The sequence below is a fragment of the Narcine bancroftii genome, chromosome 1 (assembly GCF_036971445.1).
Source record: "Narcine bancroftii isolate sNarBan1 chromosome 1, sNarBan1.hap1, whole genome shotgun sequence".
Taxonomy (NCBI): domain Eukaryota; kingdom Metazoa; phylum Chordata; class Chondrichthyes; order Torpediniformes; family Narcinidae; genus Narcine; species Narcine bancroftii.
In genome coordinates, this window is record NC_091469.1 from 153033724 (window position 1) to 153048380 (window position 14657).

The 14657-nt window shown below is 45.2% G+C and overlaps 1 protein-coding gene across 1 annotated transcript in view; it reads left to right on the top strand.

Moving 5' to 3' along the window:
• Positions 1-14657, top strand: part of tnip2 (TNFAIP3 interacting protein 2) — a 52961-nt gene that overhangs the window by 13261 nt on the left and 25043 nt on the right. Inside the window, exon 2 of the mRNA XM_069942144.1 lies at positions 5104-5409. Within this exon, the coding sequence (XP_069798245.1) occupies positions 5104-5409 (306 nt within the window). The remainder of the gene's footprint in view (positions 1-5103; positions 5410-14657) is intronic.

Genomic DNA, 14657 nt, shown 5'->3' on the forward strand with positions numbered 1-14657 from the left:
CTTCCAGTAATCACCCATTCATTACTACCAGATTTCCACAGGTTGCATTTATTCTGACCATAAATGCCACAAGACCTAATGACAATGCATTTCCAAGTCCACCGTGCTCTCAGGTTTTCTCAATTATATTCATAGAGTGCCTTCAAAACCTCAGGTATGGTAGAGTGTTTTGAAGTTCCTTTGAAGTGTAGTGGCTGTGGTACAGGAGAAAATGCAGCTGTAAGTGAACACTGGAATGGGCTTGTGACCAGATACCCAATGCCTGTCAGACTTCCGAACCTGCCACCCAAAACATAACCCCGCTTCAGGATCCGGCTGCGCTATTGAAACAGCGCATCGTGTTTGCACCAATGCAGCTAACCTTGCATTTAGACATACATACTGTGCAACAGGCCATTTCTGCCCATGAGCCCATGCCACCCTATTTACACCCAATTAACCCACATCCCCAGTGTGTTTCGAATGGTGGGAGGAAACTGGAGCCCCTGGGGAAAACCTGCGCAGACACAGGGAGAATGAACAAACTCCTTACAGAGAGCGTGCGATCCGGCCCCGATCGCTGGTGCTGTAAAGGTGTTGCACTAATCCAGTGGTTGTCAACCTTCTCCTTTGCACTCACAATCCTATTTAAGTAATCCCTATGCCATCGGGGCTCTGTGATTAGTAAGGTGCTCTGTGAGTGGGAAGGGACCCAACTGTTACTGAAATATTTTGCTTGAGAAAAATTGCCCATTTCCTTTGGCGTTATGAAGCCGTGCATGTAACGAGTCAATGAGGGATGATTAAAACAGTGGTTTTCAAACTTTTTCTTCACACCCACGTACCACCTTAAGCAATCCCTTACTAATCACGGAGCTTAGGGATTACTTAAAGTGGGATGTGAGTGGAAAGAAGATCCACTGCACTAACTCCCCAGTTCCAGGATGTGGGAAACACCTGCTGCCTTAAGCATCCAATCAATCTCATTTCTGCCCCCTGTGTATGACATGTGTGAGGGTAGAACCTTCTAGCACAGTACAGGCCCTTTGACCCACAACATTGTGCTGACCAATGGAAACTTACTCCACGTAATCCTTCCCTCTCTCACACCCATGACCCTCTATTTTTCTGGCATCCATGCACCTGCCTTTTGAATGTCCTCTATTGTACCAGCCTCCATCACCACCCCCGTGTTGATGACCCTCTGTATTGGCTTCTGGTCCGATGCTGTTCGGCTACAGTCCCACCCAATATTCTAACCCAGGCAACGACGTAACCAGAATTAGACGGGATCCTTTCTTACAACGGTTTCTATTCCATGGAATCAATGATTGTCCCAAATAGACCCAGGTCCTCCACTGTTTTGGTCTTGAAATCCAAGTCGGAACGTTACTATTGAACCCTCAGACAATGCCGTCCAGGACTTTACAATTTGTTATGTGGTGAAAACGTTTACCATTTTAAAACAGAATATCGAGCATATAACATTACAGCACAGGGCAGGCCTTTCAACCCTTGATGTTAGGTCGACCTTTATATTCCTACCAAAAAAAAACGAAACCCTTCCTACCTCGTAACCCTCTAATTTTCTTTCATCCATGTGCCTGTATAAAAGTTCTTTAAATGTCCCTATTGTGCAGCCTCCTTCACCACCCCCAGCAATGCATTCCAGGCACCCGCCACTCTGTGTGTAAAAAAAAAAAAAAAAAAAAAACCCACAAAACACGCACATACCTTACCTCTGATGTCTCCCCTAAACCTTCTTCCCTTCCCTTTTCACAAATGTTCTCTGATATTTGCTGCTGTCGCCGCAGGCTGTCCACCCTATCTCAGGCTCTCATGATCTTTTATATTTCTATTTAAGTCACCTCTCATCCTTCATAGCTCCAAAGAAGAAAAAGCCCTAGCTCTGTCAATCTTGCCTGTTGAACTGTGAATATTTATCTTTTTTATATTTACAATATCGCCTTATCATTTTTTTCTTCTTTGGTGCCTTGTGTTGACTTATACCTGCTGTTTGTTGGAGCGTTTTGCGTATCTATATCGTGGCAGCAATGAGAATTTCATTGTATCTGTACATTGTAAGTTTAAGGTGTAAGTTTAATACCTAGCACAGTGAGAAGGGTTCTTCTACGAGCAGACTAACGTTCACTCCGCATTAGAATGAGCCCAATTTGCAGCATACAGGGCTTCACTGAAAAGGAAGATCATTATACACCGAGCTAGGGCAGCGTGAGAGCACAGTTGTGGGGTTCATTCAGGAGCCCGATGACAGCAGGGAAGAAACTGTCCTTAAGCCTGTTGGTGCACGCTTTCACGCTTTTGAGCCTTCTCCCGGATGGGAGGAGGGAGAAGAGAGTGTGCCCGGGGTGTGATGGGGCCTTCAGTATGTTGGCTGCCTTTCCTGGGCAGTGGGAGATGCAGATGGAGTCCAAGAAGGGTAGGTGGTGGTGCTGATGTTCTGAGCTGCATTCCCCACCCTCTGCAGCTTCTCCCGACCTTGAGCAGAGCAGCTCTCGCCCCCTATGTGACGCTTTCGACAGTATGCCCATAGATGTTGTTGAGAAGCAATGGGGACTTTCCAAACTTTCTTTTAGCTTCTGAGAAAGTAGAAGCGTCCATGTGTTTCGTGACTTCTGTGCCAATGTGCTTGTCCCAGGTCAGGCTATTGGAGGTATTTATTCCCAAGAGCTTGAAATTGTCCGATCTTGCACCTCTTGGTGTACGTGACCACAAACTCTCATCACAGACTTTCAGTGATCCAGGACTGCCCTCCTGCTCCTCCACTAGTATCCCAGAACCTCACCTAAAGGCACCCTGGTTTAATGATGAGTGGAACTCCCTCAACCCTGCAGAGAGTGTGAAGTAGGAACTGGGAATCATTTTCCAAAGTTCTATTCAGGATCAGTTCCTGAGGATTGGAGGGTAGCTAATGTGCCACTTTTTAAGAGAGACAACAGGATTGAATTAGTGGTGGGAAAGATGCTGGAGTCAATTCTAAAAGATGAAATAGCGGCACATTTGGATAGCAGTAACAGTCAGCATGGATTTACGAAGGGGACTGACCTGGGTTCCTGGCGCTGTTTAAGTTTTGTTGTAACTTAAAAGGAACAGAAGGTTTATTTTTTCATTTGTGGGTGGCCTCGATTTGTCAGTGCCATCTGGAATAGATCACCTGCTCAAGGGCTTGACGTGAACCAATGGTGCCACTGTCTCATGCTTCCAGAGAGCCATGTTCGATCCTGACCTCAGGGCCCGTCTGTGTGGAGTCTGCAAGTTCTCCCTGTGACCGCCTGGTTTCCCTTGCATGGGTGGCTTGGTGGCTTAATCAGCTGGAGGGAAATTGTACCTCTTGATCTCCTCTCTCCGTCCCCCAACTCCACCCCTCACCCTCCCCATCTGTCTGTCATCCTGCACCTCCCCCTGGTTCACCCATCCCCTACAGGTCTCTTCACCCCTCTCCTCCTGACACCTGCTTTCTCCCCCCTCTCCACGATCAATCCCAGTGAAGTGTTACGACCCCAATTGTTGACAATTTGTCCCCCTCTCCACCCCACTACCCTCCGTGTGCGTCTCACTGAATTCCTCCAGCAGGTTGTTTTTCACTGTGAATTGTTTCCAGTGTCTTCATGAATGCTGGAACCTGGGAGGAATCGATGGGAAGGTGGGGAGCCTGCGGATGACGGAGCAGAATTAGACCGCTCGGCCCATTGAGTCTGCCCCCCCATTCTCCTGCCTTTTCCCTGCAACCTTGACACCCTTGTAAGGTGATTATTAGCCAGCATAGACTCAAAAGGTCAAGTAGCCTCCTTCATTTTAAAACGAGAACAAAAGAAACTTCCTGAATTAATTACTTAAAACCATGCCTTTGATGAGATGTGCAAATATAACGTGTTTATTGTCATACATATTGTACAATGTGGATATGCACCTTGCTGCAGCCAAACAGGTGCTTGTAAAGAAAAACTATAATGGTCAACTAATTGAAATAAATTAAGAGGAGACATGGTTAGTGTAGTGGTTAGTGCAACGCTGTTACAGTGCCAGCGATCGGCGCTTGGGTTTGAATCCCGCGCTGTCACGTTCTCCTCGTATCTGTGTCGATTTCCTCCAGTTTCTTCCCACCCTTCAAAACATGCTGGGGATTGTAGGTCAATTGGGGGTAATTGGGTGGAAGAAAAGTGACTTTGCAATAGTGCAGACCGTCCCCGATCTGTGTATCAAGGAGGGGTTCAAGAGCCTGATAGCTGTTGGAAAGAAACTGTTCTTGAACCAGGAAGTGCTGTTTTTTTCTGAGAAGAGGTTGTGACCAAGGTGATGGGTGTCCTTTATAATGCTGGCTGCCTTCTTGAGGCATAGATGTCTGCAGTGGATGGGAGGTCGCAGCCCATAATGGTCCTGGGGCCTGATATTAATCGGTTTGGAGACAGAATTATGAAGGGTATACAAGAGAGGGAATAGATAGAGTTGATGTGAAAAGGCTCTTTCTCCTGAGGGTAGGGGAGATTGGAACAAGGGGTCATAAGTTAAGGGTTAGGGGGCAAAACTTTAAAACTTAAGAGGAAGCTTCTCCACTCAGGCTGAGTGGAATGACCTTGTGGGAGAGGTAATTGCGGCAGGGTCACTTCTGTCATTTAAGAGGAGGTTGGATGTGTATATGAATGTGAGAGGGATGGAGAGTTATGGGCAGGGAGTGAGTAGGTGGAACTAGTTGGGGTTTCACGTAAATTGGTGCAGACTAGAAGGGCCGATGTGGCCTGTTTCCATACTGTAATTGTTATATGGTTAAATGCAAGCTGGCTTTTTCCCACTGTGGTCAGGTGAGATAGGATTTAGAAGACATGGGGCAAAAGTGAAAGGGAAAATGCTTAAAGGGAACATTAGGGGAAACTTCATCAGGCAGTGAGCGGTGGGAGTGTGGAACGAGCTGCCATCTGGAGTGGTGAATGCAGGCTTGATTTTGACATTTAAGGAAAATTTGGACCGGTACATGGATGGGAGGGGTATGGAAGGATATGGTCAATGGGACTGGGCAGAATAATAGTTTAGCGTGGACTAGATGCGACTTCGTGTTCTCTGGTTCCATGCTCTGTGATTTTATTCACCATTCTGTCCCCACGGAAGGAACTGCAGGTGGTTCAGTCGCTGCTGAGCGAGAAGGAGCGGCAGGTGGAGCTGATGGTGGGCATGCCCCAGCACGAGAAGGACGCTGAGATCGCCAGGCTGCGCAAGGCTCTGAGGGAGAAGGAGCGGCTGCAGGTCACTCGTGAGCTGTGGTGCCGATCGCTAGCGGATGAGACGGAGCAGCTGCAGCTCCGCCTGGCCAACACGGCTAACATGTGCCAGCAACTGGCGCAGCAGTTGGAGGAGCAGAGGAAGAAGGACCTCTGGATGGAGAGGGAGCCAGGCACTCCGGAGCAGCCCACTCAGGTATCCATGTCTTGTACCAATGTAATGGCCTCCCAGTGAAGGAGCTCAGGGCTTCAGGTTTTTAAAATGTAAATTTAGACATACAGCGCGGAAACAGGGCCTTGCGGCCCACGAGCCCCTGCTGCCAAAATATCCCCAATTAACCAACAACTCCCGTACATGGGAGGAAACTGGAGCAATTGGAGGAATCCATGCAGACACGGGGAGAGTGTACAGGGTTGGATTCGAACCTGGGTCGCTGGCAATGTTACAGCGTTGTGCTAACCGTGCTGCCCGGATTCTGGGATGTGGGAAACAACTGCTTCCTTAAGCATCTGTGTCAACCTCTATTCTGCCCCTTTGTGTGATATATGTGTGAGAGTTATATACATCATAGACCATTCCGGCACAATGCAGGCCCTTCAGCCCACAATGCTGTGTTGACCTACTCTACAAAAATCTAACCCAGTGATTTTCAAACTGCCCCCCCTAAACTCACATTCCACCTTAAGCAATTTTTATACCATAAGTGCTCTGTGATTAGTAAGGGATTGCTTAGGGTGTTATATAAGTGGGAAGGGAAGGTTGAGAATCACTGCTCTAGACTCATTTGTTACTGAAATATTTGGCTCGAGAAAAATGGTCATTGGCCCCTTTCCTTTGGAGTTCTGAAACCCTGCACATAACGAGTCAATGAGGGACAATTAAAACAGCAGTTTTCAAACTTTTTCTTTGCATCCAGATCCCGCCTTAAGTAATCCTTTACTAATCACAGAGCACCTATGGAATAGGGATTACTTAAGGTGGTATGAGAGTTTGGGTGGGGGGGGGAGCAGTTTGCAAACTACTAATTTAACACTTCCCTCCCTCACACCCATAACCCTCCATTTTTCTTACATCCATGTGGATATTTAAGAGTCTTTTGTACGTCCCTATTGTACCAGCCTCCACTACCAGCCCCGGCAATGCATTCCAAGCCGCCCACCGCCAGCCCCAGCAATTCATTCTAAGCCGCCCACCGCCAGCCCCGGCAATGCATTCCAGCCACCCACCACTCTGCATTTTTTTAAAAAAAAATCTATCTCTGACATCTCCCTTAAATTTTCCTCCACTCGCCTTAAGTAGATGTCCTCTGGTTTTTATTACTGTCGCCCTGGGGAAAAAGTGCTGGCTGTCCACCCGATCTATGCCCCTCATGATCTTGTATACCTCTTTTAAACACCTCTCGCCCTTCATTATAAGCATGTACAATGCACTGAGATTCTTACTTGATGTAGCTGAACAGGTACGTACGATACACCAACCTCAATGTATAAATCAGTGGTTCTCAACCTTTTTCTTTCCACTCACATCCCACTTTAAGTAATCCCTATGCCATCGGTGCTCTGTGATTAGTAAAGGATTGCTTCAGGTGGTATATGGGTGGGAAGGGAAGGTTGAGAATCACTGCTCTAGACCCAATTGTTACTGAAATATTTTGCTTGAGAAAAATGGTCATTGGCCCATTTCCTTTGGAGTTATGAAACCGTGCACATAACGAGTCCATTAGGTACGATTAAAACAGTGGTTTTCAAACTTTTTCTTCCCACCCACGTACCACCTTAAGCAATCCCTTACTAATCACAGAGCACCAGTGGCATAGGGAATACTTAAGGTGGTATGTGAATGGAAAGAAAAAGGTTGAGACCACTGGTATAAATTAAGTTACCACGATATTCCAAGCCAGAAAAAAGAGTGAATAAATTTTAAAGGAAAGATAAATATCCGCAGTGCAAGAAAAAAAATGTTGTGTTTCAGTAGTACAGGCAGATCAATCTTCTGGTGGTCTCGCAGTAATTTATAGTTAGAATTAGGGTGGTTCAAGAGCCTGTTAGCTGTAAGAGGACGGAAGTGTTCTTGAATTGAGAGGAGATGGACTTCTGCTCAAAGGTAACAGGGAGAAGAAGTTGTGGCCAGGGAGATGAGGGGAGGGGGGGTGCCTTCATGATGTTGGCTGCCTTCTTGAGTTAGTGCCTCAGGTAGATCTCTCTACAGCTAATTGGCAGGAGGAGATTGCTTCCTAACCAGTGCCTGAGCACAACGTGCCCATTTCTTTCACTGAAGTTTTAAATGTTATTATTGAGCCAGTGTTGCTGGTACTGTAATAGCATTGTGCTGTGCGCCAAGCTAACCGTGCTGCCGCCATGATGTTGGTCTTTGGGCTGGAAGTTCACTGCCTCACTTCCTTTGTCCAATCATGGCCTCTTTCCCCATTCCATTTCTGCCACCTCCACCAGCCCCTTAATATTCCTAAGAAACACAGAGGTCTGAGGGCACTGGGGTGGTAGTAAAAACACAGAAATGCTGAAGAAAATCAGTAGGTCTCTCAGCATCCACAGGAGGTAAAGATATTACCACCAACATTTCAGGCCTGAACTCTTATACATGGTATGGGTACCCTGAGGAATGGCTCAGGCCTGAAATATATATTTACCTCCTATGGACGCTCTGAGTTCATCCAGCATTTCTGTATTTTTACCTGAATGTTCCCAAACCATCGACGTCATCCCTGATCATCACTCCACCACGTGAGGTGGTACCTTCAGGTATATCCCTCCCTCTCTCTTTCTCCCTGAAAGCTTGCTCTTTCGATTATCCTTCTAGTCATATAGCATGGTAACAGGCCATTTCGGCCCACAAGTCTGTGCCATCCAATTTACACCCACATTCCCTGTACGTTTTGAATGGTGGGAGGAAAACCGGTGCCGCTGTGGAAAACCCACGCAGACGTCTACAAACTCCTGACAGACAGCGCGGGATTCGAACTCCGGTCCCTATCGCTGGCGCTGTAAAAGGTGTTGCACTAACCCCTACGCCAACTGTGCCGCTCCACATCTGTTCAGAGATGTGAGACGTGATGCCTTGGAAGCCCCTTTCCAGTTGTGCAGTGTTGGTGCGGCCACACCTGGAATACTGTGCACAGTAACGGTCCCCTCATGAAAGGAAAGATGTGCTGATGTTGGAGGCTGTAGTTCACTTAGCTAAGTCCTAGGATGAGGGGATAGTTCTACCATGGATCTGTAATATTTGGTTTAGGAGAACGAGGGGTGTTCTTTTTGAAACATACAAGATCCTTGGGTCATCTCAATTGAGATGTTTCTATGAGTCAGAGAATTTGCATACAAGGTTAAACTTGGTTCTCACAGTTTCTTTCTGCAGAGGGTGGCGAAACTGTAAGTCTCGATCCCAGTGTTGTGGAGGCTGGATCATTGAGGGTATTAAAAAAGAAGGCCAACTCACCTTTGGAAAATCAGATTGAGGCCTATGGGGAATTTTACATTTTTAATTTAGACGTATGGTAACAGGCCCCTCCCAGCAACGAGTCCATGCCGCCCAAATACCCCAGTTAACCTCCAACCCCATACGATTTGAAAGGTGGGAGGAAACCGGAGCATCCAGAGGAAACCCACGCAGATATGGGGAGAATGCTTACAGACAGCGTTGGATTCGAATCCAGGTCGTGGGTGCTGTAACAGCATTGCGCTAACCACTATACTAACTGGCACAGAAGATAAGACATGGGCAGGTGGGCTAAGCTCGAGGGGCTGAATGGCCAGCCCATCCTCCTATTCTCTTGTTTTCTCCTAGAAGGGGGTTGCATCTGGATCAGGCAACAACTGAGAGAGATTACACTGGGGAACAAATGTTTTTCAAAAGGTTTGCTTCCTGAAAAAAAAAAATTGGGGAATTATGATAGACAACTTCAAGCTGAACACAAAGCTACTTTCAGATTTGCTGTATCATGTAGGAAGTTGGAGAAACATTAAATTGAGTTTAGCATGTTTAATTGCATAATGATGCTGAATCCAAGCCCTTAGGTTGATTGTACATGTTGCACAACAAATGTGAGGAGCCCAGGGTTTTTCTTGATCATTAATTTTACAATTGAAGTAGAGCTCACAGGCTTTCTAACAAATGTAGTCACGCTGCGTCTTTGAGCCTTGAGCATAGACTCGCCACAAATGTAACAGAATATATCACAGCTGTTGCGACATTGACGAGACATTTCTGCTGTATTGAATCTCCCTGAAGACAATAAATGCTATTGTTAAGTGCACTCACTATGCTATTGCCTGAAGAACATGTGCAGCAATATGTGTTCAATCTATAATCAATGTAATGCACAGCATCTGTGTATGTGAGCTGCTTTTATAGCCTGTTTACATCTATCCTGACTAAGCATGCCCAGACACCTGCACTGAGTGCATGCCCAGGCATGCTTGGACTAATGAAAACATCTTGCTCTGTGGGCAATATACCAGTAGACTTAAAATATGACAGGAAATCACAAAAATAGGTTATAACTTAAAAAAAAAGTGACAGGAAAAATAATTAACAAAAAAAAGTTAAATTAAAAAAAAGAAAAACAAACGTTCATGTTTATGTTTAATTGCTGCATATGTCATATTTGTTTTTTGAACGAATAAATAAAGTTTGTTTAAAAAAAAATGTTGAATTTTAGATATACGGTGAAGCACGGAACAGGCCCTTTCAGCCCACGAGCCCAGGCCACATAATTGCATCCAATTGACCGACAGCCCCTGGTGGCATAGCTAGGGGGTATCGCTCCCCTTGAGCACTTTGTTCAAAAATGATGCCAGCCGCTTCCCCCCCCCCCCACTGCTCCAACATGGCTATCCCCCCCCGCCTTCCACGCTATGCAGCCACCGTTTCGTACTCCATTCCGATGGCCCGCCATTCAACCACTGACTCACCATCTGGTATGTGTCATGGTGTCTTTTTTATGTGCTCGCTCTCCCTAACGTTGGAACCTGAATAGGCCCCTGCCAGTACTTTTTTGAAGGGTGGGAGAAAACCGGAGCCCCCGGGGAAAACCTATGCAGACACAGGGAGGACGCAGAAAGTGCAGGTCCCTATTGCTGGCGCTGAACACTATGCTAACTGTGGCACCGTATTCTAAGGTGATTTTCATGACCAGCACCTCAAAATCCATAAAATATACCTAAAAGTGTTCAGGAAACAAAATCTGCATTGTCTAGTATCGTTGGTCAATGTGTTGCACCCCAGTCCCAAAATATGAATGGACCCCACATTCTGGAACCCACTGCAGGGTGGACAGTCCGGCTGCACACCTTACTGGCCCGAGTTGTCTAAACACCTCAGGCCAGTCACTGTCTTGACTGCCTGAGTTGATGGTCTGAACCCTCAAGGTGCTCTGGACCCACATAACCTGGAGCTCAGAATTTCACTCCAATGATCCTAAAATCAAAACCTGTCCTGCCTCCACAATCTGTTTCTCACAGGATGGGTTGAAATTTCCCAGTCATGGCCACGAGACTCTTTCCAGCCAACTGTGGAGAAGTTAGCTCACGACGTGAGCATGGACTTTCCCTTCCCCGGTGTTGACTTGACTTGATCAATGGTGGGACTTTCCAGCAATGGGAAGGAACAAGGTTACAGAGAGTGAGTTGTAAATGTTGTAAACCGCGGCATTTGTACTTGGTGCAAGTTACCTCTCCTGTTGATATGCTTCGAATCATTCTGTCCTTCCTCTCCTTTTTAATGATTTCCTTTTTCTGTTTTTCTCTCTCGTTTGACACAGTAAAGTAATTCTGGATCAATCATAAATTATACCACAAGTTCAAATTTAATATCACCTGGTATATACAAGTAGGCGAAACAGTGTTTTTCCAAACTACAGTGCACACACAATGCAAAGCACATAGTAATCGTCGAAATATAAATATATAATTTAAAATAAATATACTTCTGGAATAGTTTACTCAGTGACATTGTTCATCAATCTCACAACTTGCAGGAAGAAGCTATTTCCCATCCTGGCAGTTGATCAAACTCAATCAGGGGCTCATTTAAGGACTCTTATTTTTTCACTTCATTGGTTTGTTTTTCTCTCTTATAATGCACAGTTCGTTCACATTCTTTTATTTGTTTACATTTGTTCATTGAGTACAATTGTTTTTGCAGTACCAATAAGAGGTTAATTCTGCCTGGCCCTCAGTAAAAAGAATCTTAGGATTGTATATGTATGTACTCTGTTATGTCTCAAACCAGTAACAACAGAAGGTGCAATTCAAAAGGGCTAAATTTTAACTCTATATTTATTAATGACTATTAACAATATAATGTCTCAACACAATTAACCCCACTATAAATATCAATAGACAATATACAGATAATACAGTGTGTTTGAGGAAAACCCAGGCTGTTAAAATCTGTGCCCAATACTCCAAAAGGAAAAATTCCCCAAACCCCGGATCAGTCAGTCAAGTAAATCGGTCCAAAAACACAGTCCACAGAATTCAATCTGAAAGTTCAATGACCAAGTTCAGTTCTTTAACTGATAATAAAGGACGTTGTATTGAACGTTGGAGAGAGAAATGACTGATGTTGCGTGGCGGTAAACTTACGAATCCTCACTCATGGGGCATGTGCATTTCACACAGCTCTCCAGCTGCCCTCCACCGCTCTCTGCTTCTCAGCTGGATTCTCCTTTTGTTCTCAAAAGTTCCAAGCAATGAGTGAATCAGCACTCAGCTGTACCACAAGTTGCTCAGAGTTCCTAGCAGAAATCCATCCTTTATAATAACAGTCCACAGTCCCAAAGGTCAGTCCACAGTCCCAAAGGTCAGTCCGTGGCCCAGAACAACTCTGAGAATAAATCTGAAATCTGAACATTGTAGCACAGTACAGGCTCTTTGGCCCTTGAGCAAAATAAAATTCTGAAAAAAATCTGCTTTTGATGCTCCTGTACCTCCTTCTTGATGGTAGTGGGTGAAAGATACTGTGTGCTGGATGGAAAGGGTCCTCAATGATTATTTGAGCCTTATTCAAGCAACGGTCCTGGTGAATGTGGTCATTCGAGGAGAGGAAGACCACCGAGAGTGAGGGGTCTGGATCACCCTCAGCTGTGGCAGAGCCCACCCTGTGCCTCCACCGCTCAAAATTATCCCAGCTGCACTCCCGTTCTTTGTCCTTCGCCGTACTTAACAAAAGTCCCAGAGGAACGTCTGCGATTCTCAGTGCGAACGTCTCTGGCGGTCTCGCTCTGTGTGTTCCGGATCACACTGCACCAAGATACGCTCCTCGACTCTGCTCTGTATTCTGGCCACTTGTCTGAATCCCTCTCCCCAGAGGGAGCAAGTTCCTGGCTTATTCCCTGAGTTTGAGTCCCTTGATCTAATTGACCCTGGCCTCTGCTCGAAAGAACAATCTCTCTTTGAGCGACCCCCCTCCACACCACTCAAGTACATCAGAGCTGGAACTGCACTGGTGATTGATGGAAACACAAGATAAATGGTTTCCACAGTGTTTTTAATATCATCAGTCACCGAAAAATAGTGATGGGATTGAGTTTGAGGATGTGTTGTGGGTGATTTCCTTCAGGTGATAAATGTCCTGGTTTGATCAGTGACCCATCCTCCAAAATGAAGCAAGTAGGAGAAGATGAAGGTTATTATTTTCTATCCATGCAGTTTAGGTGGGGGGGGGGGGGTGGAAGCTGGGAACAGTTAGAACCCTGGAACACTGCAGCATAAAAATAGGCCCTTCAGATTTTCAAAATATTCTGCCTTATCGCACTGACCTGAACCATATTCCTCCATACCCCTCCCATCCATGTACCTGTGCACATTTTTCTTAAATGTCAGAATTGAGCCTCCGTTAACCAATTCAGCTGGCAGCTTGTTCCACACTCCCACAAATCTCTGCATGAAGGGCTCAAGCTCGAATGTCGGTTATGTGTTTTTATCTTTTCTATATGAAGGACACTGTTTGAACTGTTGAGTTTCCCCAGCTTTGTGTGTTTTTACTTCAATCACGGTATCTGCGGATTTTCGTTTTACCTCTGCATGAAGAAGTTCCCCCAACGTTTCCTTTAAACTTTTCCCCTTTCATCGTTAACCCAGTTTTTTTTTTAAAACTCTCTTAACCTCAGTGGAAAAAGTCTGCTTGAACTTGCTCTATCTATACCCATCAGGATTTTGTATACCTCTATCAAATCTTCTATGCTCCAGGGAATAAAGTCCTAACCTGTTTAACCTTTCCCTGTAACTCAGTTCCTGAAGTGCTGACAACATCCTAGTAAATTTTCTCTGCACTCTTTCCATCTTATTGATATCCTTCCTGCAGTTAGGTGACCAAAACTGCATACAATTCTCCAAATTTGGCCTCACCAATGTCTTCTTTACCATAACATCCCAACTCCTATATTCAATACTTTGATTTATGAAGGCCAAGATGCCAAAAGCTCTCTTTATAACCCTATCTACCTGTGACGCCACTTTCAGGAAATTATGTATCTATATTCCCAGATCCCTCTGTTCTACTGCACTCCTCAATGCCCTACAGTTTACCATGCATGTCCTACCCAGGTTTGTCTGTCCAAGTGCAAAACTTCACATTTTCCTGCATTAAATTCCATCTGCCATTTTGCAGTCCATTTTTCCAATGGGACCAGATCCCTCTGCTAGCTTAGAAAGCCTTCCTCCCTGTCCACAACGCCTCTACCTCCAATCTTTGTGTCATCAGCAAATGGGCTGATCCAATTTCCCACATCATCGAGATCGTTGATATAAATGACAAACAACAATGGACTTATTTCAGCCCACAAGTCCTTGCTGCCCAATTTACAACCAATTAACCTAGAGCCTCGGTACGTTTTTTGAAGGGTGGGAGGAAACTGGAGCCCCGGGGAAAACCCACGCAGACACAGGGAGAATGTACAAACTCCTTACTTTTTCAATCTTTTCATTAATCACATTATAGGTAAACAATAAACGAGGAGAATAGGAGAACGTAATCAAAAAGGGGAAAAATATCACAATTATATAAAACCCCACCGAATCTTAGAAAATAAAAAAGTCCAGGCAAACTTATAAATAAATTTTAATCATCTGGTCTTCACCAACAAAGATAAAATAAAATTAAATATAGTCTGGAAGGGAAAATAATTATAATAACTAAGTCGTGGAAATAATTTATAAAAGGTCACCAAGTCTCTGTCAATTTAACAGAAGTATCAAATATACAACTCCTAACTTCCTCTAAACTTAAATAAATTTAGACATACAGCACAGTAACAGGCCATTTCGGCCCACGAGTCCTTGCCGCCCAATTAACTTACATCTCCAATGCGTTTCAAGCAGTGGGAGGGAACTGGAAACCCCGAGGAAAACCCACGCAGACACGGGGAGAATGTACAAACTCCTTACAGACAGTGGTCCTGATTGCTTGCGCTGTAATAGCGTTGC